The sequence below is a fragment of the Pan troglodytes genome, chromosome 1 (assembly GCF_028858775.2).
Source record: "Pan troglodytes isolate AG18354 chromosome 1, NHGRI_mPanTro3-v2.0_pri, whole genome shotgun sequence".
NCBI classification, from domain to species: Eukaryota; Metazoa; Chordata; class Mammalia; order Primates; family Hominidae; genus Pan; species Pan troglodytes.
This window is the reverse complement of record NC_072398.2, coordinates 230,421,486-230,447,253: the sequence shown is the minus strand read 5'-3', so window position 1 is coordinate 230,447,253 and position 25,768 is coordinate 230,421,486. Positions and strand designations below refer to the sequence as shown.

At 59.8% G+C, this 25,768-nt stretch overlaps 1 protein-coding gene across 4 annotated transcripts; it reads left to right on the top strand.

Annotated features, from left to right (window-relative positions):
* The first annotated feature begins 786 nt into the window (after positions 1–786).
* Positions 787–25,715, top strand: LOC457200 (ATPase family AAA domain-containing protein 3A). Of its 4 annotated transcripts, none has more exons than XM_024355738.3 (16): positions 787–2,982; positions 6,513–6,589; positions 7,774–7,875; positions 8,179–8,238; positions 9,366–9,435; positions 11,249–11,414; positions 11,656–11,725; positions 13,837–13,992; positions 14,626–14,682; positions 14,954–15,079; positions 15,401–15,525; positions 16,310–16,361; positions 17,660–17,730; positions 18,892–19,059; positions 20,664–20,772; positions 24,939–25,715. In XM_024355738.3, the coding sequence occupies exons 1-16, from the start codon at positions 2,778–2,780 to the stop codon at positions 25,083–25,085; spliced, it is 1,761 nt and encodes a 586-aa protein (XP_024211506.2). In that variant the 5' UTR covers positions 787–2,777; the 3' UTR covers positions 25,086–25,715. The 4 variants fall into 4 exon arrangements, with proteins under 4 accessions (XP_024211506.2, XP_054517712.1, XP_063643577.1 ...); XM_016952170.4 differs by lacking the exon at positions 787–2,982 and adding an exon at positions 2,987–3,182; XM_054661737.2 differs by lacking the exon at positions 14,626–14,682.
* The last annotated feature ends 53 nt before the right edge of the window (positions 25,716–25,768 follow it).

The following is a 25,768-nucleotide window of genomic DNA, read 5'->3' as shown; positions in this document are numbered from 1 at the left end:
TCCCCCTGGGGTCAAAGGTGACAGAAAAGGCAGAAGCTGGGGCTTTCTGGAGGATTTAACCACAGAGGGGGGGGCTTCATAGGAGGTGCCTGCCACGGCGGGGCCGGGTGCCTGAATGCCGCCCGGGACCGGCTGTCCGTGCCCCATCCTGAGGCCGTGCATACGCGGGTGCCCCTTCGCCTCCCTCCCCTCCGCCAGAGCTGCCTGTGGCCAGACACACGGTGGAGGAAGTGCACGCGAAACAGACACAGTGGCTTCAAATAGATGCCGCCCCTGCCCCCGCTTTGCAGCTAGTCCCTGCAAACCTTGATGATGGGGCTGGGCGCGGTGGCTCACGCCTGGAATCTCAGCAAGGCCAAGGAGGGTGGATCACCACCTGAGGTCGGGAGTTCCAGACCAGCCTGGCCAACATGGTGAAACCCCATCTCTCAAAAAAAAAAAAAAAAAAAAAAATTACAAAAATTAGCTGGCCGTGGTGGCAAGTGCCTGAAATCCCAGGTACTCAGGAGGCTGAGGCAGAAGAATCACTTGAGCCCGGGAAGTGGAGGTTGCACTGAGCTGAGACCATGGAATTGCACTGCAGCATGGGCAAAAAGAGTCAAACTCCCTCTAAAAAAAAAAAAAAAAAAAAAAGGGGGCCAGGTGGCACATGCCGGTGGTCCCAGCTTCTTGGCTTGGAGGCTGAGGTAGGAGGATCGCCTGAGCATGGGAGGCAGAGGTTGCAGTGAGCTGAGATCGCACCATTGCACTCCAGCCTGGGTGACAGAGTGAGACCCTCTCAATAAATAAATAACCAAAACCTTGATTACAGCCATGGGGTGGGGGTGGGGGACGTCTGGCTATTGCTGGGGAAGTCATTTGGTTTTTCTCCTCCTCTCCTATTTTTTTGGTACAGACAGGGTCTCTCTTTGTTGCCCAGGCTGGTCTCCAACTCCTGGGCTCAAGCAATCCTCCTGCCTCGGCCTCCCAAACTGGTGGGGTTACAGGCGTGAGCCACCGCGCCTGCCCTGTTTTCTTTCTTTTTCTTTTTCTTTTTTTTTTTTGGCGATGGAGTCGTGCTCGCCCAGGGTGGAGTGCAGTGGCCTGATCTCGGCTCACTTCAACCTCCACCTCCAGGGTTCAAGCAGTTTTCCCGCCTAAGCCTCCGGAGTAGCTGGGATTACAGGCGCACGCCACCATGCCCAGGTTAATTTTTGTATTTTTGACAGGGGTTTCACCATGTTGGCCCGGCTGGTCTCAAACTCCTGTTTTCAGGTGATCTGCCCACCTCTGCCTCCCAAAGTGCTGGGATTACGGGTGTGAGCCACCGTGCCTGGCCGGTATTTTCTGGCTTTTTTTTTTTTTTTTTTGACAGAGTCTCACTCAGTCGCCCAGAGTGGAGTGCAGTGACGAGATCTCGGCAGCTCACTGTGTTATATGTAAATTTTCTGTGCCGCCAAAGAAGTAGAACTCGAATATAAATTTTTCTCAGCTAGATAATTTACTTCTGTAGAAGGGGACATCTCACAGATGGAGCAATGGCGAGCGCTTGGACAAGGTAGGAGAAGGGGTTCTTATTCCTGACGCGGGTAGCCCCTACTGCTGTGTGGTTCCCCTATTGGCTAGGGTTAGAATGCACAGTCTAAACTAGTGCCCATTGGCTATTTTAAAGGGAGCAGGAGTATGGGCCAGAGTGGCGGGGTGAGTGGTTTGGCGGGAAAAATGGTTATGGGACAGGTAACTAAAGGTGACTCAGGTCAAAGCAGGAGGCCGGGATTAGTCAGGACGGAGCAGGTGACCAGGGCAACAGATGTCAACTACTGACTAGAACTGGTGGAAAAGGTCGTTTACTGAAACTGCGAGGAAGTTAGACTTTAAAATGCAGGACAAAGACTGAACATACTGACATACTGATTCTTTGAAGGGAAGTTTAGAACTCATTGTATCTAACATTCAGGCTTAAAATAGTTTCCAATCCAGTGGGAAAAGTCACTCCATATATTCCGTGAAGTCAACCAGTTCCATCAAGGAGAGAGTCAGGGCCGCTGGGAGCGCGTGGACCGTGGGCTCCGGGGCGGCGCCTGCCCGGGCACCCCGGCCCCGTCCACGCCCCGCAAGAGGAGCTCGCTGGCCCCGCCACGCGGGAAGGGGCCGCCCCGGGGTCTTGGGCGGGAGGGCCATGCGGGCTGCGGAGACACCGAGGAGGGGAGGCGCCTCTCCTGAGCTCTTGGCGCAGCGACCCCAGGGCGCCGACTCATCGCGGAAGGGCTCGGCTTGCCCGGGCGCCGGTGCTGCCTCGGGTGAGGTTCCCGCGAGACTCTTCTCTGCGTCCTGGACTCACCGCAGGGCGCCCCGCCGCACGGATCGAGAACCTTGGGGCTCCTTGGACACCTGCCACCCGTTGCCGCCAAGGCCGGAACTCCTCGGAGCCCCTAGCAACGGCGCCCACGCGGTTGCGGCGCGGGGCTGACGTTACCTCGGGTTCGCCTACGTCCCTCGGGAATTTTGTCCCGGCGTGGCTCCCGTAGCCAGATGCTTCGCCGCTCCCGCCCCGCTGGCTCCCAAAGACTGTTCGGCAGTCGCGGCGCCGTCGCTATGGCGTCACTGTCCTCGGGGCCAATCCAAGGGCTGCGCGCGTGTCCCTTACGCGCTCCTCTCGCCGGGAGGAAGGGGTGTGTGTGGCGCCTGCGCAGTGGCGGTGACCACCGGCTCGGGGCGCGTGGAGGCTGTTCCCAGCCGCGCGCGAGTCAGACTCGGGTGGGGGTCCCGGCGGCGGTAGCGGCGGCGGCGGTGCGAGCATGTCGTGGCTCTTCGGCATTAACAAGGGCCCCAAGGGGGAAGGCGCGGGGCCGCCGCCGCCTTTGCCGCCCGCGCAGCCCGGGGCCGAGGGCGGCGGGGACCGCGGCTTGGGAGACCGGCCGGCGCCCAAGGACAAATGGAGCAACTTCGACCCCACCGGCCTGGAGCGCGCCGCCAAGGCGGCGCGCGAGCTGGAGCACTCGCGTGAGTGCGGCGGGGCGGGGCGGGACGGGCCGGGGAAGCGGGAGCCTTGGCCCTTGCCGCTCCTCGCCGCTGTCGGCAGCCACTTCCCGGGCGAGACTGCGCCCCCGGAGCACCCCCGGCCGGAGCCGTCTCGCGTGCCGGGAGGATCGGACTCTTTCCGTCACCCGTTTGCACCTCTGCAGCTGTCAGGAGCGGGTCAGGTGCGGAAAGCGGTGCGGAGGTGGCGCTCATAGGTTACAGGGGTCAGGGTCTGGGGCTGGCCGTGGTCTTCAGTTACCGCCGAGTGTGTGGGATCCTTCTGCGCTTGCCGCCTCCACGTGGCACAGGCCAAGGCGTGGCCAGATCGGTAGATGGGTTTGTTGGGTGGTTGCTAGCAGTTTCCACGTAACAAGGGAAGCGTATTTGAGAGTTACTTGATTCTAACGAGACTGTAGCAGATTTGCACTTCTTGTTGGAAGACGTTAGCATTTGCACGGCCAGGTCTGTGAAGCCACAGGCCAGGCCGTGCTGCTCAGCTTGAGTAAATCCCTGACCCAAGGCCCTCAGGGTGTGAGCACTCACCATGTTGTTCAGGCTGGTCTTGAATTCTGGCCTCAGGTGATTCGCCCACCTCGGCCTCCCAAAGCGCTGGGATGACAGGCGTGAGCCGCTGCTCATGGCCTTCCTCGGTAATTTTAACGATCAGGTTAGGATGGGAATCAAGGGCTGGACTTCAGGGCACCTCGGAGGACAGCGGACGTTGGTGACTGACTTTCTTGCTGCAGGCTTATTTGGAGGGTTCCTTTGTGTCCTAGTTCCTGGAGGTTTTCACCCGCTAACTTCACTTAGAGATTGAAACTTCTCCCACTTCCAGAAGCTGAATCGTAGTGATCAGCCTGCGGCCCCCTGCAGTGGTACAGGCCTGGTTGAGCAGCCTCAGGCCGCCTCCCCATAGTGCAGACCTGTGCCTCTGAGTTGCTCCAGTCCTGGCGGCCCCAGAGCTCCTGACCCGCAGTCCGCTCTGCCGGCGTTGCCAGTGCCTTGGTCTGCCCTCTCTGTGGTGGAGCGGGGCCTGGGGCAGGGTCTCCAGGTGCACCGTGGGGAGCCCTCCATCAGGCTTTTGTTTCCTGTGGATTGTGTTCCAGGTGTGGGCTCTTTCATTTTGATCCCTTCCCTCCTTCCTGGCCTCACTGCTGGTGGGTGAGAGAGGTTTCTCCAGAGTTGACCGCCCCCTCTCCCCGGGTGCCCCCTGCCCTGCCCCTCTGCCTGGTAACCCCTCTGCAAGCCCGGCCCCTCCCGACGCTCCTGGCTTCCTCCGTGCCCCTTTCCTGGCAACGGGGTCGCCGAGATTCGGCCGGAGCCCATTGCTTTGTCCTTGCTGCTCTCCAGGCAAATGGGCGGCTCCTCCTCACCGACTGCCTCCTCTGTCCCTTGAGGCTATAGCCCCATGCCGCCTCGTTCCCAGAGTCTGCCCTGACCCCTCCCCTGGCCTGTCCTTGGAAGCCACAGCAGCACGTTGTCCCAGAACTGTCTGTGAGCACCAGCGCTGGCCCTGCACTCCACAGAGGGGGTGCCTGGAGGAGAGCCTCGTGCCCTGTGGGTGTGAATTCACGCGCTGGGACGCACGTCCCTGGCACAGGGTCACACCGAAGTGGTGAACGATTGTTCTCATTCTAATAACCGAGAGGCCACACGGGCACCTGACCTGCTGTTTCCCTTCTCCTCCTCCCCAGAGTCACTGGGGGTGGGAACTGTCAATGAGCCATTTTCAGGGGAGGGAGTGGCCTCAGCTTAACCCAGCCAAAGGTCCCCTTGGGAGGAAACAGGCAGAGCTCCTCACCGTGACACCCACGTTCCTGTCACTGCTCTGTGGCAGGACCCTGGGGGACTGACACACCCTCGGTCCCCTCGGGGTCAGAGTGAGAGTGGTTGAGGGCCCGGGGCCGCTTCGGCCCTTGGCTTCCCGAGCTTAGAGCTTAGCAGCCAAACCCGTTGACCTGGCACTGTCTTCCCTGAGAGGCAGGTCCCGGTCTCATCTGTGCTCTGTTCACTGGGGCCCCCGAGGTTGGCTACCAAGGCGCTTCCTGAAATCTGATGCTGATGCCCGTCAGCCCAGTTCGTGCCTAACCACAGGCCCAGGCAGACCCACCCCAACACCAAAGCGTCGCCGCCTCTGTCTAAATGCAACGAGTGCTCCCCACGGCACTTCCCCCTGCGTCAGTCACCTCCAAAAATTACACCTGAGCTGAGAACAGACGCTGGGCTCTAGTTAGTGACGTGTTTGCTGCAGTTGACTCTGAAGGCTTAAAAAAGTGCGATGGGCTGCGGGAGGAAGAGAGACGGGAACAATGCACCAACCCAGGAGCATCGGGGGCCCCTGCCTACTTTACGCGTCTTTCTGTGTTAGATTTATATGTTTATTTATTTATTTGAGATGGAGTTGCCGTCCGTCGCCCAGGCTGGAGTGCAGTGGTGCAACCTCGGTTCATTGCAACGTCCACCTCCTGGGTTCAAGCAGTTCTCCAGCCTTGGCCTCCCAAGTAGCTGAGATCACAGGCGTGCACCACTGTGCCCTGCTCTTTTTTTGTCTTTTTAGTGGAGACGGGGTTTCGCCATGTTGGCCAGGATGGAGATTTTTATTTTTTAAGTCTCTCTGTGTCTAGCTGGAGTGCAGCGGTGCGATCTGGGTTCACTGCAGCCTCTGCCTCCGGGGTTCAAGCCATCCTCCCACCTCAGCCTCAGAGTAGCTGGGATTACAGGCGTCCGCCACTGCGCCCAGCTAATTTTTGTATATTTAGTAGAGATGGGGTTTCACCACATTGGTCAGGCCGGTCTCTAACTCCTGGACTCAAGTGATCCACCCGTCTCAGCCTCTCAAAGTGCTGGGAGTACAGTAGTGAGCCACCGCGCCCAGCCAAAAGATTTTTATGGTAAAGTTTTATGATGGGAAAACTGTCATCCCAGAAAATTTTGAGACCTGATGCTGAGGCCTCAGCAGCTCAGAGAATACGTACTTCTGTCCCACGACACCCAAACATCGACCTGTGTCAGTTCCCCTCTAGGAACAAAACGTAACTGAGGACGTTGTCAGATGCTTGTCCTCGTCACCCTGAGCTTGTTGGCTGGTATCCGATTCTTATTCATTCCCTTTCTTGCCTGCATGTGATTGATAGCAGATCAATGACAACAGCCATTGGAAGCTTAGGAAAAGCGAATGTAACGTGAAAAAATAGAGGACACTTTAGCCATCGCCTGACTTTCTGTTGAATTGGGAAAGAGCCTCCTCCCGTCCACGTGGGATGGCCTTCCTGATGTGGCTCTCCAAGACCATCCCTGGGGGCATAAAACCTCACAAATGCATCAGGCCGTGTGCTGGGGATGGGGCATCGTCACGCCAGGTCTGACTAGGAAGGAGGATGGGGAGGCAGGGCTGGGGGCTTTGAGGTCGAGGCGTGGCCGTGGATTCCAGAAAGCCCCTTGGCTGGTGTGCGTGCCTGCCCAGCGGCATCCGTGTATCCTAACACCTGCCCTCCGTGTCCCTGCGTCTGCAGGTTATGCCAAGGACGCCCTGAATCTGGCGCAGATGCAGGAGCAGACGCTGCAGTTGGAGCAACAGTCCAAGCTCAAAGTGAGTGGGGCCGGTGTGGGTGGGGAGGCCGGGGTGCACATGGGGTTCGGGCATGGAGATTGGTAGGGCTACTGCCGGTGGGTAGGGCTGGGGGGCGTGTACGTGGGCAGCAGTGGGGCCCAGGGCCAAGCTTGGGCGCCTCATTTCACAGAAGGAAACAAGGGGAGGTGAGAGACACTGCCGCAGAACCGCCCAAGAGGGAGGGCCGGTGTTGGTGAGGGCGTCTGGTCATCCTGAGGGCCTGCGTCTTCTCATTTCATTACACTCAGCAGGATTTTTTTGTTTTATTTCGTTTTATTGATTTATTTTGAAACGGAGTCTCTGTTTCCCAGGCTGGAGTTCTGGGGTGCCATCTGGGCTCACTGCAACCTCCGCTCCTGGGTTCAAGCAATTCTCCTGCCTCAGCCTCCTGAATAGCTGGGATTACAGGCACCCGCCACCACACCTGGCTAATTTTTATATTTTTAGTAGAGTCGGGGTTTCACCACGTTGGCCAGCCTGGTCTCGAACTCCTGACTTCAAGTGATCCACCTGCCTCGGCCTCCCAAAGTGCTGGGATTACAGGCTTGTGCCACTGTGCCTGCCTTGTTTCATATTATTATTTTTTTATAGACAGAGTCTTAGTCTGTCTTCCAGGCTGGTGTGCAGTGGCGTGATCTCAGCTCACCACAACCTCCACCTCCCGGGTTCAACCTCTTTCCTCAGCCTCCGAGCAGCTGGGACTACAAGAGCCCGCCACCACATCTGGCTAATTTTTGTATTTTTAGTAGAGATGGGGTTTCACCATGTTGTTCAGGCTGGTCTCGAACTACTAACCTCAGTTGATCCACCCACTTTGGCCTCCCAAAGTGCTGGGATTATAGGCGAGAGCCGTCGCACCCGGTCCACTCAGCAGGATTCCTAAAATAAGCATGAGCTCTGCCCTCAGTGCAGTCCAAAAGGGGGTGTCCGGCCTCCCTCCCGGGGGGCCTTCGCGGGCTTCTGCTGGTGCTTCTGTGCCTGTGGGTCTGGATTCCTCCAGGGCCTGATCCTGGGTGCAGATGCAGCTGGAAGCCCTGAGCCTGCTGCACACACTAGTCTGGGCACGGAGTCTCTGCCGTGCCGGAGCCGTGCAGACACAGGAGCGGCTGTCAGGCAGCGCCAGCCCTGAGCAAGTGCCAGCTGGTGAGTGCTGTGCTCTGCAGGAGTATGAGGCCGCCGTGGAGCAGCTCAAGAGCGAGCAGATCCGGGCGCAGGCCGAGGAGAGGAGGAAGACCCTGAGCGAGGAGACCCGGCAGCACCAGGCCGTAAGAGCGCAAGAGGCCGCGAGGGAGGCCGCCCGGCTGGGGGCAACGGCCTGGGGCAGGACTGGGAGCTGGGTGCGGCCCTGGGGCACTCTGGAGTCAGCCATTAGAGCTGCCCTTGGAACGGCCTTGCACAAACGCCTAAGACCTGTAAGGTCCCTCACTGCTGAGCCGGACGGGAGGTCCCCGCGCCTCCCCATGTTTGTGTGAGGCTGATGGCGCGTCGGAGTCCCTGGCGCTCCGCCCAGTCGGCCCAGACTGCAGCTCCCGGTTGAGATGTGTCTTTGCCGCCCTCTTCTCCCCCAGAGGGCCCAGTATCAAGACAAGCTGGCCCGGCAGCGCTACGAGGACCAACTGAAGCAGCAGGTGAGCTCAGCCTCCCCTGCGAGGCGCCTGCGTCCCTGAGAACGTAGGTGGCTTTGTGGGACCGGTCAGTGGGTCAGAGGCCATGGGGCAAGAACGCTGGGGTTGCTGACGGTGGGTGCTAGAGCAGGGGAAACTACTCGGACAGACACGCACCGGCACACGTGTACAGGCACACATGCAGACGTGTGCACACATGTACACGGAGACACAGGCACCTGCCCACACGGACACACACATTCCTCTCACACACACTCCCAGCACACACAGACAGGTGCACACACTTCTGCACACACGGGCACACACACACCCCTGCACACACGGGCCCGCACACACACACCCCCACACAGAGGCCTGCACTCACATACCCGCAAACATACCCCCACACAACACGGGCCGGCACACACCCACATGGACACTCACACCGGTAAACACACCCCCATACACACAGGTACGCACATACACCCCACACACACACACAGATATGCACACACACCCCGCACACAGGTACACACCCCCCCACACACACACAGGCGCACACATACCCCCCACAGGCTCACTGGCACCCGTGCACTCGGGCACACACACAGCCCCACACACACAGGCACACACCCACACACACATGGGCATGCCCCCCCATAGACGGGCACACACACACCCACACACACGGGCGCGCATACACCCCCCTATATACATGGGCACAGCCCCCCCGCACACACGGGCACGCATACAACCCCCCCACATGGGCGCATAGATCCCACACACACACGGGCACACACGCCTTCCCCTGTCACAGGGACACACACACCCCCGCACATGGGCACACACCCACACACGGGCATACACACCCCCCCACAGGCACACACAACCCCCCCACCGCCCCGCACGGGCACACACACACACACCCCAACGGGTGCACAACCCACCCACACACGGGCACAGTCACCCCCTGCACTCGGGCACAGTCACTCCCCTGCACATTCGGGCACCGTCACCCCCCGCAAACGGGCACAGTCAGCCCCACACACTCGGGCACACTCACCCCCCTGCACACTCGGGCAGTCATCCCCCGCACACATGGGCACAGTCACAGGTTTTAAAGGCTTTTTTCTTTTTCTGCGGCTTTTCAGCAACTTCTCAATGAGGAGAATTTACGGAAGCAGGAGGAGTCCGTGCAGAAGCAGGAAGCCATGCGGCGAGGTAGGCTGTCTGCTCTCCTGGCTGGGGCGGAGGTGGCGGGGGCTGCTTGTGGACCCGGCGTGCACTCTGAGCCTGAGTTCTGCGGCCCGGCCCCTCATAGCTACCAGTGCAGTGGGCGAGGCCTGCTGGGGCTCCGTGGGGTGGGGCTCCCTCTCGGAAGACACCTCTGTCTGCGAGTGGACGCCAGGGTCTGTTCAGGGAGGGCAGGAGCTGCTTCACTTCATGGGAAGTACAGGGGTCTTTTTTTTTTTTTTTTTGAGACGGAGTCTCGCTCTGTCACCCAGGCTGGAGTGCAATAGCACAATCTCAGCTCACTGCAACCTCTGCCTCCCAGGTTTAAGCAATTCTCCTGCCTCAGCCTCCCGAGTAGCTGGGATTATAGGCGCCCACCACCATGCCCAGCTAATTTTTTTGTATCTTTAGTACAGACAGGGTTTCACTATGTTGGCCAGGCTGGTCTTGAACTTCTTGATCTCATTATCCGCCTGCCTTCGCCTTCCACAGTGCTGGGATTACAGGCGTGAGCCTCTGTGTTCTGCCTAGAACATGGGTCTTTACTGTCCTGGTTTCAGTGGGGATCACAGGTATTTGGTGCCATGTGGCATTTGTTGGCGAGTGCTCCAGGCAAACGTCTGTCACCACTCTTCACCGTGGGTGGGCTTGTGGCGAGGTGTGTGCGTTTAATGTTCAGTAGCCAGGTACGTGGCACGTCACGCGTCTCTGAGTTCTGACAGCTGTGTTTCTGTGTGAGGGGGGCTTCCTTCGGAACTCCGCGTTCTGGTTTTTTGCTTTAAAGAGCTCGTCCTGAGAAGTTGCCTAGGCTCTGGGTCGGATTTCTGCCCTAATCCATGGGCAGGGCCGGCCTGTGGCACTGTCCCTACCAAGGTCTGTGTGTGTCTGTGGCATGGACCTGTCCGTGGCCTTAGCCTATTGGCGGCGTGGGCCGGTCCGTGGCGTGGGCCTGTGTGTGGCCTTGGCCTGTCTGTGGCCTTAGCCTTTCAGCAGCGTGGGCCTGTCCATGGCGTGGGCCGGTCCATGGCGTGGGCCGGTCCGTGGCATGGGCCTGTCCATGGCGTGGGCCGGTCCGTGGCATGGGCCTGTCCGTGGCCTTAGCCTGTTGGCGGCATGGGCCTGTCCGTGGCATGGGCCTGTCTGTGGCGTGGGTCTGTCTGTGGCGTGGGCCTGTCTGTGGCCTTAGCCTGTTGGCGGCGTGGGCCTGTCCGTGGCATGGGCCTGTCTGTGGCATGGGCCGGTCCATGGCGTGGGTCTGTCCATGGCGTGGGTCTGTCCGTGGCCTTAGCCTATTGGCGGTGTGGGCCGGTCCGTGGCGTGGGCCTGTCCGTGGCCTTAGCCTGTCAGCAGCGTGGGCCTGTCCATGGCGTGGGCCGGTCCGTGGCGTGGGCCTATCTGTGGCGTGGGCCTGTCTGTGGCGTGGGTCTGTCCGTGGCCTTAGCCTGTCAGCAGCGTGGGCCTCTCCATGGCGTGGGCCGGTCCGTGGTGTGGGCCTGTCCATGGCCTTAGCCTGTTGGCGGCATGGGCCGGTCCGTGGCGTGGGCCTGTCTGTGGCGTGGGCCGGTCTGTGGCATGGGCCTGTCTGTGGCGTGGGCCTGTCCGTGGCGTGGGCCGGTCCGTGGCGTGGGTCTGTCCATGGCGTGGGCCGGTCTGTGGCTTGGGCCTGTCCGTGGCCTTAGCCTGTTGTTGGCATGGGCCTGTCCGTGGCGTGGGCCGGTCCGTGGCGTGGGCCGGTCCACAGTGTGGGTGGAGGTGGACGTGCTGCACTGCATGGTGCTGAGCTGCCCTGTCTCTCGGGCAGCCACCGTGGAGCGGGAGATGGAGCTGCGGCACAAGAACGAGATGCTGCGAGTGGAGGCCGAGGCCCGGGCGCGCGCCAAGGCCGAGCGGGAGAATGCAGACATCATCCGCGAGCAGATCCGCCTGAAGGCGGCCGAGCACCGTCAGACCGTCTTGGAGTCCATCAGGTGAGCACTGCCGAGGCCCGGGCCGGCCACAGACGGAGCCCCGCAGGTGTGAGTCGCTGGTCCCAGGGCGCTCTCCAGCTCTTCCAGGCCTGGCCGCCGTAGGCTGACTCCTTGGTGGGGGCACTGCCCCTCTGTCGTGGCAAGGCCGGGCCGCCATGTCAGGGCCTCACCCTCAACCTGCTCTCGCTGCGTGGCATGGATCTTCGTGTCCTTCCTGGTCACACCACTGCTTTCCCCGCAGGACGGCTGGCACCTTGTTTGGGGAAGGATTCCGTGCCTTTGTGACAGACTGGGACAAAGTGACAGCCACGGTAAACATACTCATAAAACAGGGCTGGCAGGTGGCTGAGGGGCAGCATGTGGGGGCCTCCTGGAGCCCCAGGTCCTGTCCCTGCCGGCTCTGCACAGCCCTGTAGTTCTCCCAGCAGGGAGGAAGCCCACGTTGTACCTGCTGGGCTCGGCTTCTCCTCCCTTCTCAAGCTGGGAGAAGAAAACGCAGTTGCCAGCCTGGGCCACACAGTGAGACCCCATCTCTACAAAAAATCAAATATTAGCTGGGTGTGGTGGCGGCCCCTGTGGTCCCACTACTCAAGAGGCTGAGGTAGGAGGATCACTTAAGCCCGGGGAGGTTGCAGCTGCACTGAGTTGAGATCGCAGTACTGCACTCCATCCTGGGCGACAAAGTCCTTGTCTCAAGAAAAAAATTGTCGATAGTCGTGGCTCACACCTGTAATCCCAGCACTTTGGGAGGCAGAGGCAGAGGCGGGCGGATCACGATTTCGGGATCGAGACCATCCTGGCTAACACGGTGAAACCCCGTCTCTACTAAAAAAATACAAAAAATTAGCCGGGCGCGGTGGCGGGCGCCTATAGTCCCAGATACTCAAGAGGCTGAGGCAGGAGAATCACCTGAACCCAGGAGGCGGAGCTTGCAGTGAGTCGAGATCACGCTACTGCACTCCAGCCTGGGCCACAGAGTGAGGCTTCTTCTCAAAAAAAAAAAAAAAAAAAACAGAAGGCAACCCTGACTCCATTTTGCAAAAACCTTCTTTATTCCTTATAAAACCCTGAGAGTTTGAAGTTCACAGATTCTTCTCTCGTTTAAAGCCTCACTCTTTTGTGCCCAGCCTCCGGCCTGCTGTGGTGGCGCCCCACGTCGCACATGGCTGTGTCCTCCGTCCCCACCCCGCCCAGCACACAGTAGGTGCCCGGCACTGAGTGGGCACTTGCTCTGTCATGGTGCCGGCGCCCACTGCTGTGACTGCAGCACCTGCCGGTGGCCTGGTCAGTGTGGTGGTGAATGTTGCAGGTGGTGTTGCCACCATGTTGGTGAGACGGTGTCATGTGAGGAAATGACGGAGCTGCTTAATGCGCCGTTGACTTTTGTTTGTTTTTAGAGACAGGGTCTTGCTCTGTGGTCAGACTGGAGTGCAATGGTGCCATCTCGGCTCACTGCAACCTCCACCTCCCCAGTTCAAGCAGTTCTCCTGCCTCAGCCTCCCGAGTGACTGGGATTACAGGCTCACGTCACCACACTCAGCTAATATAGGCTTGTGCCACCAGGCCCGGCCAATTTTTGTATTTTTAGTAGAGATGGGGTTTCACCATGTTGGCCAGGCTGGTCACGAACTTCTGACCTTAAGTGATCCCGCAGTCTTGGCCTCCCAAAGTGCTGGGATTACACGGGTGAGCCACCGGACCTGGCCTAATTCATTTTTTGTTTGTTTGTTTTTTGAGACAGAGTTTTGCTCTTGTTGCATAGGCTGGAGTGTAGTGGCGCGGGTCCAGCTCACTGCAACCTTTGCCTTCCGGGTTCAAGAGATTCTCCTGCCTCAGCCTCCCAAGTAGATGGGATTACAGGCACGTGCCACCATGGCCAGCTAATTTTTTGTATTTTTAGTAGAGACGGGGTTTCTCCAGTTTGGTTAGGCTGGTCTCGAACTCTTGACCTCAGGTGATCCACCTGCCTCAGCCTCCCAAAGTGCTGGGATTACAGACCTGAGCTACTGTGCCCAGCCAGCCTAATTGATTTTTAAAACGAGTTAGAGATTTTGGGTTAGTCTTGTTTTCCAGGAATAAAGTACCATTTTTAGTGGCCAAGAATGTACCAGAGGGTGTGGCTCTGTGACATCCGGCTGGGTCTGCCCAGGGCCCCGCTCAGTGACCCAGGCTTTCTAGGATTTATGCTGCCAGTTGCAGAGAAAATGGCCCTGAGTGAGGGCGCTGTGACTGCCCCACCTGCCTCCTGTAACCGCGTGGCTGTGGGATTCGGGGCCGGGAATTCGGGTTCCTGTGGGGCCAGCACACGGCCCTGTGCTTCTCCCTCAGGCGGAGAGAGGGTGGGGGCAGCCCCGTGCATCTCCCACTCTTAAGAGGGAGGGACGGTGGGGGCCGGTGCGCCAGTGCGGTGTCTCTGCTGCAGGTGGCTGGGCTGACGCTGCTGGCTGTCGGGGTCTACTCAGCCAAGAATGCCACGCTTGTCGCCGGCCGCTTCATCGAGGCTCGGCTGGGGAAGCCGTCCCTAGTGAGGGAGACGTCCCGCATCACGGTGCTGGAGGCGCTGCGGCACCCCATCCAGGTAGCGGCGCAGGCCTGGCCCTCCCTGAGTGCCAGTGCCTGGCTGAGTCCCTTCTGCCCCACGAGCACAGCCCACGCATACACTCCTATCCCTTCCCTTTCCCCGGATAATGGGCACCCGCACGCTGCTTCACGGGTGGGTTTTCCTGTCCGGCACTGTACCTTAGGGGTCTGCATCAGTGAGACCCTTCCCCTGTCTGCCTCGGTGTCCCCTGCTCAGGGCTCTTGATGGGGCCTGGGAGCACATCGGGGTCCTTGCAAGACCCGGGACTTGGGTGTGCGGCCGTCTGTCGGGGAAGCTGCTACAGGCCACAGCATCTGGTGGCCTCCCTGGGGAGCCGCGCCGCTCATCAGCCCCCGAGGTGCCTGCTTTCCACACGGGGGTGGTGGGGTCTCCACAGGTCACTGGGTAGGTGGTTAAGGAAATAAAAGCCAATAAGGAACCGGAAAATGCCCCTAATCCCAGCAATAGCCGCCTGGTCTCCCGGCGGGGCGGGGTTCCAGCTCCGGGCCGGTCCTGGCTGTGCTTTGGGGCAGCTCCGTTTCTGCGTGTTACTGAGCTTGTGTGTGCGTTGGTGGCTGTTCCGTGGCTGTGGCAGGTGACCCAGTGGCGCTTCCCCTTCTCCTCCGGCAGGTCAGCCGGCGGCTCCTCAGTCGACCCCAGGACGCGCTGGAGGGTGTTGTGCTGAGTGTAAGTCGGTGTGCCTGGGACCCGGGAGGCGCGGGGGGGGGACCCCGGAGCTGGGCCGGGCTGTGGCCCTTGTTAGCGCTCGTGGTGGCGCCCAGGAGCTTTTGGCTCCTGAGATGCAACTGCTTGGACTGTGCCGGGGATAGATAGGCTGCCCGTGAGCTGGGAGGCTTCCCGAGGAGCGGAGTCTGCACCCGGGCATTCCCGCAGCCCCTTCCCCTGAGGCTTCCATGGGTGCACAGTATCTCCTCCAAACCCCCGTCTTCCCCGGCAGCCCAGCCTGGAAGCACGGGTGCGCGACATCGCCATAGCAACGAGGAACACCAAGAAGAACCGCAGCCTGTACAGGAACATCCTGATGTACGGGCCACCAGGCACCGGGAAGACGCTGTTTGCCAAGGTGAGAGCGCCTGGCTGAACAGGTGGTCCAGGGGCCGCTGGGGTGTCACCTGCCTGCAGGTGTCTGGGGGCCTCAGCCGCCTTGGGAATGGACCCCCCTTAGGCCTTTGCCCACCCTCGTGTAGGCTCAGGGTGCTGGTGTGGGTAGCAGCGCCTCCCATCTTCCAGGCAGAGGACGTCTCCTGTCTGGCAGGCTGTGGCTTCTAGGCAGGGATGCCAGGCAGGGACGCCCAGCAGGGGCTCCACACTCCAGGTGGAGTGTGCAGGCTTTTCAGAGGCGGAGGGAACATCTGTTCTGTCTCCCCTCACTCTTCCTGTCCAGAAACTCGCCCTGCACTCAGGCATGGACTACGCCATCATGACAGGCGGGGACGTGGCCCCCATGGGGCGGGAAGGTGTGACCGCCATGCACAAGCTCTTTGACTGGGCCAATACCAGCCGGCGCGGGTGAGACGTCCCCACAGCACGCACCAGGCCCTTGGCTGCGGCCCAGCAGGCTGCCTTCTGGGAAGGGGGTCCAGGTGTCTCTTGGGGACCCTGTCTTTCTGCAGCTCTGTCCTTGTGGCCACGCAGGAGGCCCAATGGAGGGTCCCTCGGAGCCTCGGAGGGAAAGTCCCCTGAGTGTGGACCCTGGTGGACACGAGGCCCCCAGCGTGTGGAGGCTGCCAGTGGGATACTCAGGGCAGAAGGGAGGTGGGTGGGTGCAGGGGGAGAGGGGTCTTCACAGCTGCAGGGGAGGCTCCTCCACAGCCGCCCTCCCTCCAACACGCCTGCAGGTGGGCGTGGGCACTGGTTCCCTTTTCTAGAACCATTTGAAAGTTAGCTGAAGACAGCATGGCACGCTCCCTTCAATAGGTCCCACAGTGACCCCACGCAGGGCACAGCCCGGGCACCCTTGTGGCCTTGGCTGTCCTCGTTGGAACCACGATCCTCATGGTTGGCACCCTCCCCTCTGGCCTTTGACCTTTCACTTTAGAAGACCTGTCCCTGGCGTGGACTCTAAGCGGCCACCAGTGCTGCACTGGGCTGGGTGGGGGTGAAGCCTGCGGGGCAGAGTCTGCTTCTGTCGGTGGATCAGCTTCTGTCAGGTCCAGGACTTAGGGCTCCTGATGGGGCAGAGCCTGACCCCGTGGGGATCTGCCTGCCTGGCCTGCTCCCGCTGTGGCCGGACGCTGCTGTGGGCTGCTCCTGGCGTCACTCTCACCCAGCTTGGCCTCCCTCTCGTCCACAGCCTGCTGCTCTTCGTGGATGAAGCGGATGCCTTCCTTCGGAAGCGAGCCACCGTGAGTGTCACTAAGCCTCTGGCCACAATGGGGCGAGCCACCGTGAGTGTCACTAAGCCTCTGGCCACAATGGGGCGAGCCACCGTGAGTGTCAGTAAGCCTCTGTCTGGCCACAATGGGGCGAGCACCGTGAGTGTCACTAAGCCTCTGGCCACAGTGGGGTGGTGGGGTGGGCACAGCTGTCTGCCTGGGCCAGGCTGCAGCCCTCTGTTCAGTTTCTTTTTCTCTGTAAGCTTTGTGTGAAAAACAGCTTTTTTTTTTTTTTTTTTTGAGACGAAGTCTCACTCTATCACCCGGGCTGGGGTGCAATGGCACCATCTCGGCTCACTGCAAGCTCCACCTCCCAGGTTCACGCCATTCTCCCGCCTCAGCCTCCCAAGTAGCTGGGACTACAGGCTCCCGCCACCACGCCTGGCTAATTTTTTGTGTTTTTAGCAGAGACGGGGTTTCACCGTGTTAGCCAGGATGGTCTCGATCTCCTGACCTCGTGATCCGCCCGCCTCGGCCTCCCAAAGTGCTGGGATTACAGGCGTGAGCCACCACGCCCAGCCTTTTAATTATCATTCTAAGACAGGGTCTCTGTGGCCCAGGCTGGAGTGCAGGGGCGATCACAGCTCACTGTTGCCTCGACCTCTGGAGCTCAAGCAATCCTCCTGTCTCAGCCGCCTGAGTAGCTGGGACTGCAGGGGCACAGTGCAATACCTGTCTAATTTTTTTGTAATTTTAGTAGAGATGGAGTTTCCTCACGTTGCCCAGACTGGGCTCAAACTTCTGAGCTAAAGAGATTTGCCTGCCTTGATGTTCTGAAGTGCTGGGATTACAGATGTGAGCCCCCGTGCCCGGTCAGGCTTTCTTTTCTTTTTCTTTATTTTCTTTTTAAGGCAGAATTTTACTCTGTTGCCCACGGTGGAGTGCAGCGGTGCAATTTCAGCTCACTACAACCTCTGCCTCCCAGGTTTCAGTGATTCTCGTGCCTCAGCCTCCCACGTAGCTGGGACCACAGGTGTGCCACCACGCCTGGCTAATTTTTGTATTTTTAGTAGAGACGGGGTCTCACCATGTTGGCCAGGATGGTCTCAAACTCCCACCCTCGTGTGATCTGCCCGCCTCAGCCTCCCAAAATCCAGGTTACATTCGTGAGCCACCGCCCCTGGCCCTGGTCAGGCTTTTGAGTCTAGATCCATGAAAGTGTTGCCATGTCCCTGCTCCCTGCAGGAGGGAGGCCTGTGGGACTTTCTGCTGTGGCTGTTTACAAGGCTTTGCTCCTGGTGCCTAAGGCTGGAAACTTCTCTCTGCAGGAGAAGATAAGCGAGGACCTCAGGGCCACACTGAACGCCTTCCTGTACCGCACGGGCCAGCACAGCAACAAGTGAGGGAGCCCCTCGGGTCCTGGGCCCCCGGGCAGGGCTGTGCAGCCGTCGCCCTTGGTTCCCACCGAGGGACCTGAGGGGCCCTGGCTCACAGTGCTGGGCAGCTGCCGTGGCCTCAACATGCCCACCTCGGATGTCCCCTGGGAACGGCCCAGCTCGGGACAGCACGGGGTGTCACTGAGGAACATGCGGGGGCCTCCCGGGCAGAGCTGGGGTCAGTCCTGTCCTCACGGCCCTGTGCACTGCTGCCCCAGGTTGCAGGTCCCTCTGCCCCTAGGTTTCTGCGGTCCTGTGCCTGTAAGGGAGGTGGTCTCATCGTGTGAGGCTCTGCTGGGTCTCCCTTGGAGGGTGTGTGTGCCCTGGGGTGGGAGATGGAGACACGTTTGCTCCCACGGGAAGCTGGACACGAGCAGGTCCTGTGTGTCGGGGCGGAACCTGGGACCTTGGTCCCCCGCCCGGATGCTGGCCAGGGGTGCACCCTCCAGGCTTGGGGCCCACCCGACTTTGTGTGGCCTCTGTGGGCTGCCGCCCAGATGTCCCCCATAGGGTGACCGCCCCATGGCCAGGCTCCCTAGTCCCTCCCAAGTCCCCTAATTTTGAGCTTTCTTGGTCTCCTGGGCCCCTCCAGCCCCAGTCACGTGTCACACGGAGGATCAAGTCCTGCTGGTCGGCCGTGGCTGACTCCTCAGGCACGTTGGGCTCCCGGGTCAGCTGCTGCCGGTAGACGCTCCCTGGAGCCTTGACTCAGGTCCTTCCCAGAGAGGCAAGGCTGGGGCCCTGCTGAGCCTCCAGTGAACCCGGGCCCCCGAGGTCCTGCTCCTGGCACGTGTGGGCGACTTCTCGACATGGACTCTGGGTCCCGAATCCCTGCTCCCAGCACAGCGGGGGTCAGGCAGCAGGAGAGAGTGGTGTTCCCGGCACTGCCTATCAGGCTGGGCGAGGATCAGCGGGAAAGCACTATATGGAGGGAGAACAGGCCCAGGAAGCCAGGCTGGGGGACAGCTGGGTGCAGTGGGGCAGGTGGCCGACCAGGGCTGTGCCCGTGTCCTCGTGTTTCCCGCCACTTTAGGTTCTCCCTGTGGGGGCTGAGGAGGCCCCGTTCCCCTTGGTGCAGCTCGGCCGGCAGCCCCAGCATCCTCATCCTCATCCCCGCCCCGCAGGTTCATGCTGGTCCTGGCCAGCAACCAACCAGAGCAGTTCGACTGGGCCATCAATGACCGCATCAATGAGATGGTCCACTTCGACCTGCCAGGGCAGGAGGAGCGGGAGCGCCTGGTGAGAATGTATTTTGACGAGTATGTTCTTAAGCCGGCCACAGAAGGAAAGCAGTAAGTGTCCCGCCCCACCAGCCCCCACCAGCCCCCGTCCCGGGGCCCTCGCTCAGGGTCCACCCCGACCCACAGTCCACCATCACTTACTCACAAACCTTTAACATTCCTTTTTTTTTTTTTTTTTGAGACAAAGTCTCATTCTTGTCGCCCAGGCTGGAGTGCAGTGACGCGATCTCAGCTGACTGCAACCTCTGCCTCCCGGGTTCAAACAATCCTCTTGCCTCAGCCTCCTGAGTAGCTGAGATTACAGGCGCCCACCACCATGCCTGGCTAATTTTTTTTTAATTTTTAGTAGCAATGGGGTTTTACCATGTTGGCCAGGCTGGTCTCAAACTCCTGACCTCAAGTGATTCACCCTCCTCAGCCTCCCAAAGTGCAGGGATTACAGATGTGAGCCACCGCGCCCAGCGTCTTTTCCATTCCTCTTCACCACGAGGAGGGCTGTGAGGAAATCCTGTGCTCCGCCACCCCCAGGCCCCGGCTGTGAGGGGAGGTGACGCGGAGTGTTGCTCTGAGACCCCCGTGTCGGGATTCGAAGGAGTCTCTCCTCATGAGACCCCCGTGTCGGGACTGGAGGGAGAGGCTCCTCATGAGACCCCCGTGTCGGGACTGGAGGGAGGGGCTCCTCATGAGACCCCCTTGTAGGGACTGGAGGGAGAGGCTCCTCATGAGACCCCCGTGTCGGAACTGGAGGGAGAGGCTCCTCATGAGACCCCCATGTAGGGACTGGAGGGAGAGGCTCCTCATGAGACCCCCTTGTCGGGACTGGAGGGAGAGGCTCCTCATGAGACCCCCGTGTCAGGACTGGAGGGAGAGGTTCCTCATGGTCCACTGCTGGCTTCTGGCCTGGCCTCCCTGCAGCTGCCACACCCGGCCCTGGAGCCTCGTGGTGTGGGGCACGGCTCTTGCTGCTCACGTGCCTTGAGGCTGTCAGGCTCCCTGTTGCTGGCGGTGGGTGCAGCAGGCACGGTGGGCAGAGCCCTCCAGGTGATGAGGGGCCCTGGCGCCACACACCGGCTGCCTCGGGAACACTCCAGATGAGCAGAGGCTGCTCCACTTCTTGGCGTCCCCCGGGCCCCGGTTTCTGAGTCCTTATGTGCACCTGACCCAAATCCCTGCTGTCGCCAGTGATGACAAAAGAGCCTGGTTGCCGCTGCCACCTGCTCCATGCCAGCCCAGCTTTCCGAGCCTCAGTTTCCCTATGCCCTCCCCTTCCCTGGGCTCCCCCACCCCCATGGCTGCTCGTAGCCCTGGCACCATGACTTGGCTTCTGTGGCCTCCAGGCAGACGCTTTTGCTAGAAGTCGGGGCTCCACCACTGCCAGCATAAAGGCCACCTGCTCTGTGGGTGCTGAGTGAGCAGCTGTGGGCAGGGCTGGTGTGAGGAGTGGTTGGGGCCATCTCCAGGCCCTGCAGCCACTCCCTGCTCAGTCCGGGCCTGGCCTGCAGCAGGGAGGATGTGGAGCTGGGCTGTCAGAAGTAGAGAGCCCCTCCAAAGAGGATGTTTGGCGTGGGTGTCGGCCGGCTGCCTGTCTTCCGGCCTCCACCTCGTGTTGTGGGAGCTGCTGCCTTGGCCGGCCCACTTGGGAACTCCTTCCCCAGGCGCCTGAAGCTGGCCCAGTTTGACTACGGGAGGAAGTGCTCAGAGGTCGCTCGGCTGACGGAGGGCATGTCGGGCCGGGAGATAGCGCAGCTCGCCGTGTCCTGGCAGGTGAGTCAGGCTCCGGCGCATCCACCCAGACGGGACCCCAGCTGCTGTGGAGACGCTCAGTTGCGCCAGGCCTGTCCCAGCACCTGTGTCACGCAGGAGCTTCTGTTGAGGGCTTTTCAGTGCACAGAGGTGACACAGGGCCCCCTGCCCCAGTCGGGCCACTCCACGAGGCATCGCGCACCTGCTCGTGCCCTCAGGAGGGTGGAGCCATGTCGGTGGCTGACAGTCACCCGGGGCTCTCTGGAGGCCAGTCTGGCATCGCCGTAGCCCGAGCTCTGCCAGGTGGGGCTGGAGGCTTCTGACTCTCACCTTGGCCAATAGGCACCTCCCTGTGTAAATGGTCGTTAGGACAGGCCCCATGTGAGTTGGGGGTTCGGGGTGGAGGGACGTTGTGTTTTCTGGACCAAGTCTGTGGGCTTGGTCCTGCTTGACACATGGGTGGGAGTGGCCTCTGGTTGTCCCACAGCCAGTTCTTCGGGGACACTCCTCCTGCAGCTCCGTGGCTGCTCCAGGGCTGAGGAGCCGGGACTCACAGGAGTGTGGGCGTGGCCATCCAGAAAGCTTTGGTCTTTGGGGGTTGCTGGAAAAGCAAAACCAGGTCGGTGGGGCAGAAGGCACCCTGGCCACGCACAGGCATCACCACCTCTGGGGTCCTCAGAGTCTGTGTGACAACCTGGTTCCTCAGTCTAGCAGTGCTTTTGAATGAATGTGTGACAGCTTAATGAAGTAGCCGAGTACCTTGATTTGAATGTTGGAGCCGGGGTTCACAGGGGGCTGTATTAGTCAGTACAGGCTGGGTTATGCCACTGTGACAAAGAGCCCCAGATCTCAAACCCCGTCCTTATGGGTCAGCTGAGGTCTCTGTTCCAGGCCATCCCCACTTGGAACCAGGTCTGTTTCCACAACTAAGAAAGCAGAGGCCGGGTATGGTGGTGGCTGACGCTTGTATTCCCAGCATTTGGGGAGGCCAAGTCAGTCAGATTATTTGAAGCCAGGGGTTCAGGACCAGCCTGGAAAGCAAGGCAAGACCCCATCTCTACAAAAAATGAAAAAATTAGCTGGACCTGGTGGCACATGCCTGTAATGCCAGCTGCTTGGGAGGCTGAGGTGGGAGAATCACTTGAGTCCAGGAGGTGGAGGCTGCAGTGAGCTGTGATTGTGCCACTGCACTCCAGCCTGGATTACAGAGCAAGACCCTGTCTTAAAAACTAAGAATAATTTGGAACAAGTGCAGTGGCTCACTCCTGTAATCCCAGCACGTTGGGAGGCTGAAGTGAGAGTATCATACACCTGAGGTCAGGAGTTTGAGAGCAGCCTGGCCAACAAGGCCAATCTCACCTCTACTAAAAATACAAAAATTACCCCGGCACATTTGTGGTGTATGCCTGTAGTCCCAGCTACTCAGGAGGCTGAGCCAGGAGAATCTCTTGAATCCAGGAGGCGGAGGATGCGGTGAGCTGAGATGGTGCCACTGCCCTCCAGCCTGAGCAATAGCGTGAGACTCCATCTTAAAAAAATAGTAATAGGCCAGGTGCGGTGGCTCACACCTGTAATCCTAGCACTTTGGGAGGCCAAGGCGGGCAGATCACGAGGTCAAGAGATGGAGACCATCTGGCCAAATGGTGAAACCCCATCTCTATTAAAAATACAAAAATTAGCTGGGTGTGGTGGCGCATGCCTGTAATCCCAGCTACTTGGGAGAATGAGGCAGGAGAATCACTTGAACCTGGGAGGCGGAGGTTGCAAAGAGCTGAGATCGCACCACTGCACTCCAGCCTGGCAACACAGTGAGACTCCATCTCAAAAAACGAAAACTAAAACTAAAAATAATAATAACTGGGGCTGGACGGGCGCGGTGGCTCATGCCTGTAATCCCAGCACTTTGGGAGGCCGAGATGGGCGGATCATGAAGTCAGGAAATCAAGACCATCCTGGCTAACACGGTGGAACCCCGTCTCTAATAAAAAATACAAAAAAAAAAAAATTAGCCAGATGTGGTGGCGGGTGCCTGTAGTCCCAGCTACTTGGGAGGCTGAGGCAGGAGAATGGCATGAACCCGGGAGGCAGAGCTTGCAGTGAGCCGAGATCGCACCACTGCACTCCAGCCTGGGCGACAGAGCGAGACTCTGTCTCAAAAATAAAAAAATAAAAAATAAAATAATAATTTGGGCTGGGCACGGTGGCTCACACCTGTAACCACAGCACTTTGGGAGGCTGAGGCGGTGGATCTCCTTGAGTTCAGGTGATCTGCCCCCTTTGTCCTCCCAAAGTGCTGGGATTACAGGTGTGAGCCACCACGCACGGCGTCTTGAATTCTTTTCTCATAAAAGGGTTTTGAATTTGGTCGAATGCTTTTCCTGCATCAGATGAGAGGGTCATGTGGTTTCCTTCCTCCACTCGGCTAATATTGATTGATTTTTGTATGTTGAACATTTTTTATGTGGAACATTGATTGATTTTCGTATGTTGAACTATCCTTGCATTCCAGGAATAAATCCTGCTTGGTCAGGGTGTATAATTTTTTTATTATACTCCTGAATTCGTTTTGCTGGCATTTTGTTGAGGACTTTTCCAACGATGCTCATCAGGGATATTGGCATGTCATTTTTCTTGTGGTGTCTTTGTCTGGCTTTGATATGAGGGTAATGCTGGCCTCTTAGGATGAGTGAGGAAATGTTCTTCAATTTGTCCAAGAGTTTGAGGAGTGATACTGATTCTTCTTAATGTTTTGTGAATTCACATGTGAAGACATCAGGTCCAGGTCTTGTCTTTCAACTTTTATAGTTTGAAGATTTTAGGTTCCCAGAAAAGTTGCAAGAGTAGCACAGAGACTTCCTGGGCCTGGGACCTTGCCACGTGGTGAACATCATGTGTCACTGTTGGACCCACCCGTGACTGGGTTTTGCCCCAGAATCCCACCCAGGAGGCCACGTGACATTTAGCTGTCACTTCTGGTGGGCTCCTGCCAGGTCCCGTGCTTCCTGGAGGGGTGGCCCCGTGAGCATCTGTGTAGCCCCTTTCCTCTGCTGGGCCCTGGGTGAGGTGCAGCCACTCGGGTAGACCCTGAGGGTCCCTGCACCTGTTTGCCCTCTCTTGGGTGGGCTCAAGACCAAAAATGATGTTGAGCACTCCTGGGCCCGAGCCACAGTGGCGGTACGGCTCCGGTCAGTGTCTCCTGCGCTCCCGGGCCCCTGACCCACAGTGGCGGTCCGGCTCTGGTCAGTGTCTCCCCACACAGTGGCTCTTGGCGAGGGATGGGCGCTGGCAGAGGGGACGGGCACTACATGGTCATCCCCATGGCAGGTTCCGTCGTGGCGACGGTGTTGTGGGAGGATGGTGTGCTGCCGCCCCTGCACCCCGTGAGATGAATCCTGCCTCTGGGAGGTACAGCTGGGACGGGGCTAGGGACCCATTCAGCTGTCCGGGAAGGGTCCCCTGCCCTGTGTTTCCTCCAGGTGTCCTGGTGTGCTCCTGAGCACGGTGCCCAGTGGGGGTCCCCACACCCTGACCCTGACCCACGGGTGACTCCCCTTGGGGACTCCACGCCCTTCGCTGGCATTGGGATGGAGAGTGACCCGTTCATGGCAGAAGGGCTGGACCTGAGGCTGCCTGAAGCCACACCAAGGGCCACAGCCCCAGCAGCTCCAGCCTCCCCATGCTAGATGCCAAGCCCTGTGCCCAGGAGGACAGGGAGGTGGGGGCAGAGGTGGCCTTGGTGCCACCACTCATGTGCCTCAAGGTGGGCAGTGGCTGCCTCTGCCTTGGAGGCCTGTGAGGGTCAGGGTCTGAGGGTCTGAGGTGCACTATGACCCGGGGGCACTGCTTGGCCACGGCTGAGACTCGCAGAGGGTCTGCAGTTCCCACCTGCCTCTCGGAAGCTGCCCTGGGTCGGCCGTCAGTGGGGCTCCGCCTTGGGCTTTCTATTATTAGAAAGTCATTGAGCAACAGCAGTGCTGAGGACGCAGGCAGGGCTGTGGGCACTGCAGGGGCTGCCCCCGATGTCCACACACGTGCTGGGCTCTGCCGAGGTGCGGGAAGCCTGTGTTTCACGCTCAGGCCATCCTGGAGCCCCTGGTTTGGCCCCTCCCCACCTCGGGGCCCTGGCGTGCATTTTGGGGTGGGGGGTTCCCATGGCGGCCTCCCTCAGCTCCCTCTCTCCCCACTAGGCCACGGCGTATGCCTCCGAGGACGGGGTCCTGACCGAGGCCATGATGGACACCCGCGTGCAAGATGCTGTCCAGCAGCACCAGCAGAAGATGTGCTGGCTGAAGGCGGAAGGGCCTGGGCGTGGGGACGAGCCCTTCCCATCCTGAGTCCAAGGCGAGACCCGCACCTCATGGAGCCTGGCCGCGGACTCCTCCTACCCCTGCCTTGCCGGCCCCTGCACATTGAGGATATGCTCCTGGGTGGGGACTGGGCTGTGCCCAGGGCCTCTGTGCACCAGGATGTCTTGTGGTGGGGGTCAGCCGTTCTGCCCCTCAGGACACCCCGTTGTAGGCACTGACTAGGGAGGGGCAGGCCTCCTTCCTGCCCCTCGAGACACTCTTGGGAGATGCATTTTCCGTCTGGCTCACAGTGGGAGGGTGAGGCTTTGCACCCCAGCCCCTCCACAGGCCACTGGGAGGGTGGATGCTGGCTGAGCCCCCGGGGCAGCAGGAGCCAGGCAGGTGATGTCTTTGTTCTCGGCTCCCATAGCAGAGCCAGGTGAGGGGGCGCCTGCTAGGACCAGACCCAGGTGGGGCAGCCTGAACCCTGCTTCCCCCTGTGGCCGGCATGCCCCGACCTTTCACACACTGGTGACCCTGAGAAACCCCAGGCTGTGGCTGGGAGGAGGGAAAAGGGAACCTGGCGGGGGTGTCTGAGGCCACACTGTCAGTTGGCCGGTCCAAGCGTGTGGCTGGAGCTGGGGTCTGTTTACCTAATAAAGTCCCACAGGTGCCTCATTGCCCTGTCTGTCTCTTGGCTGGCACGGGGTGGGGTTTTGGGGGCCTCCTAG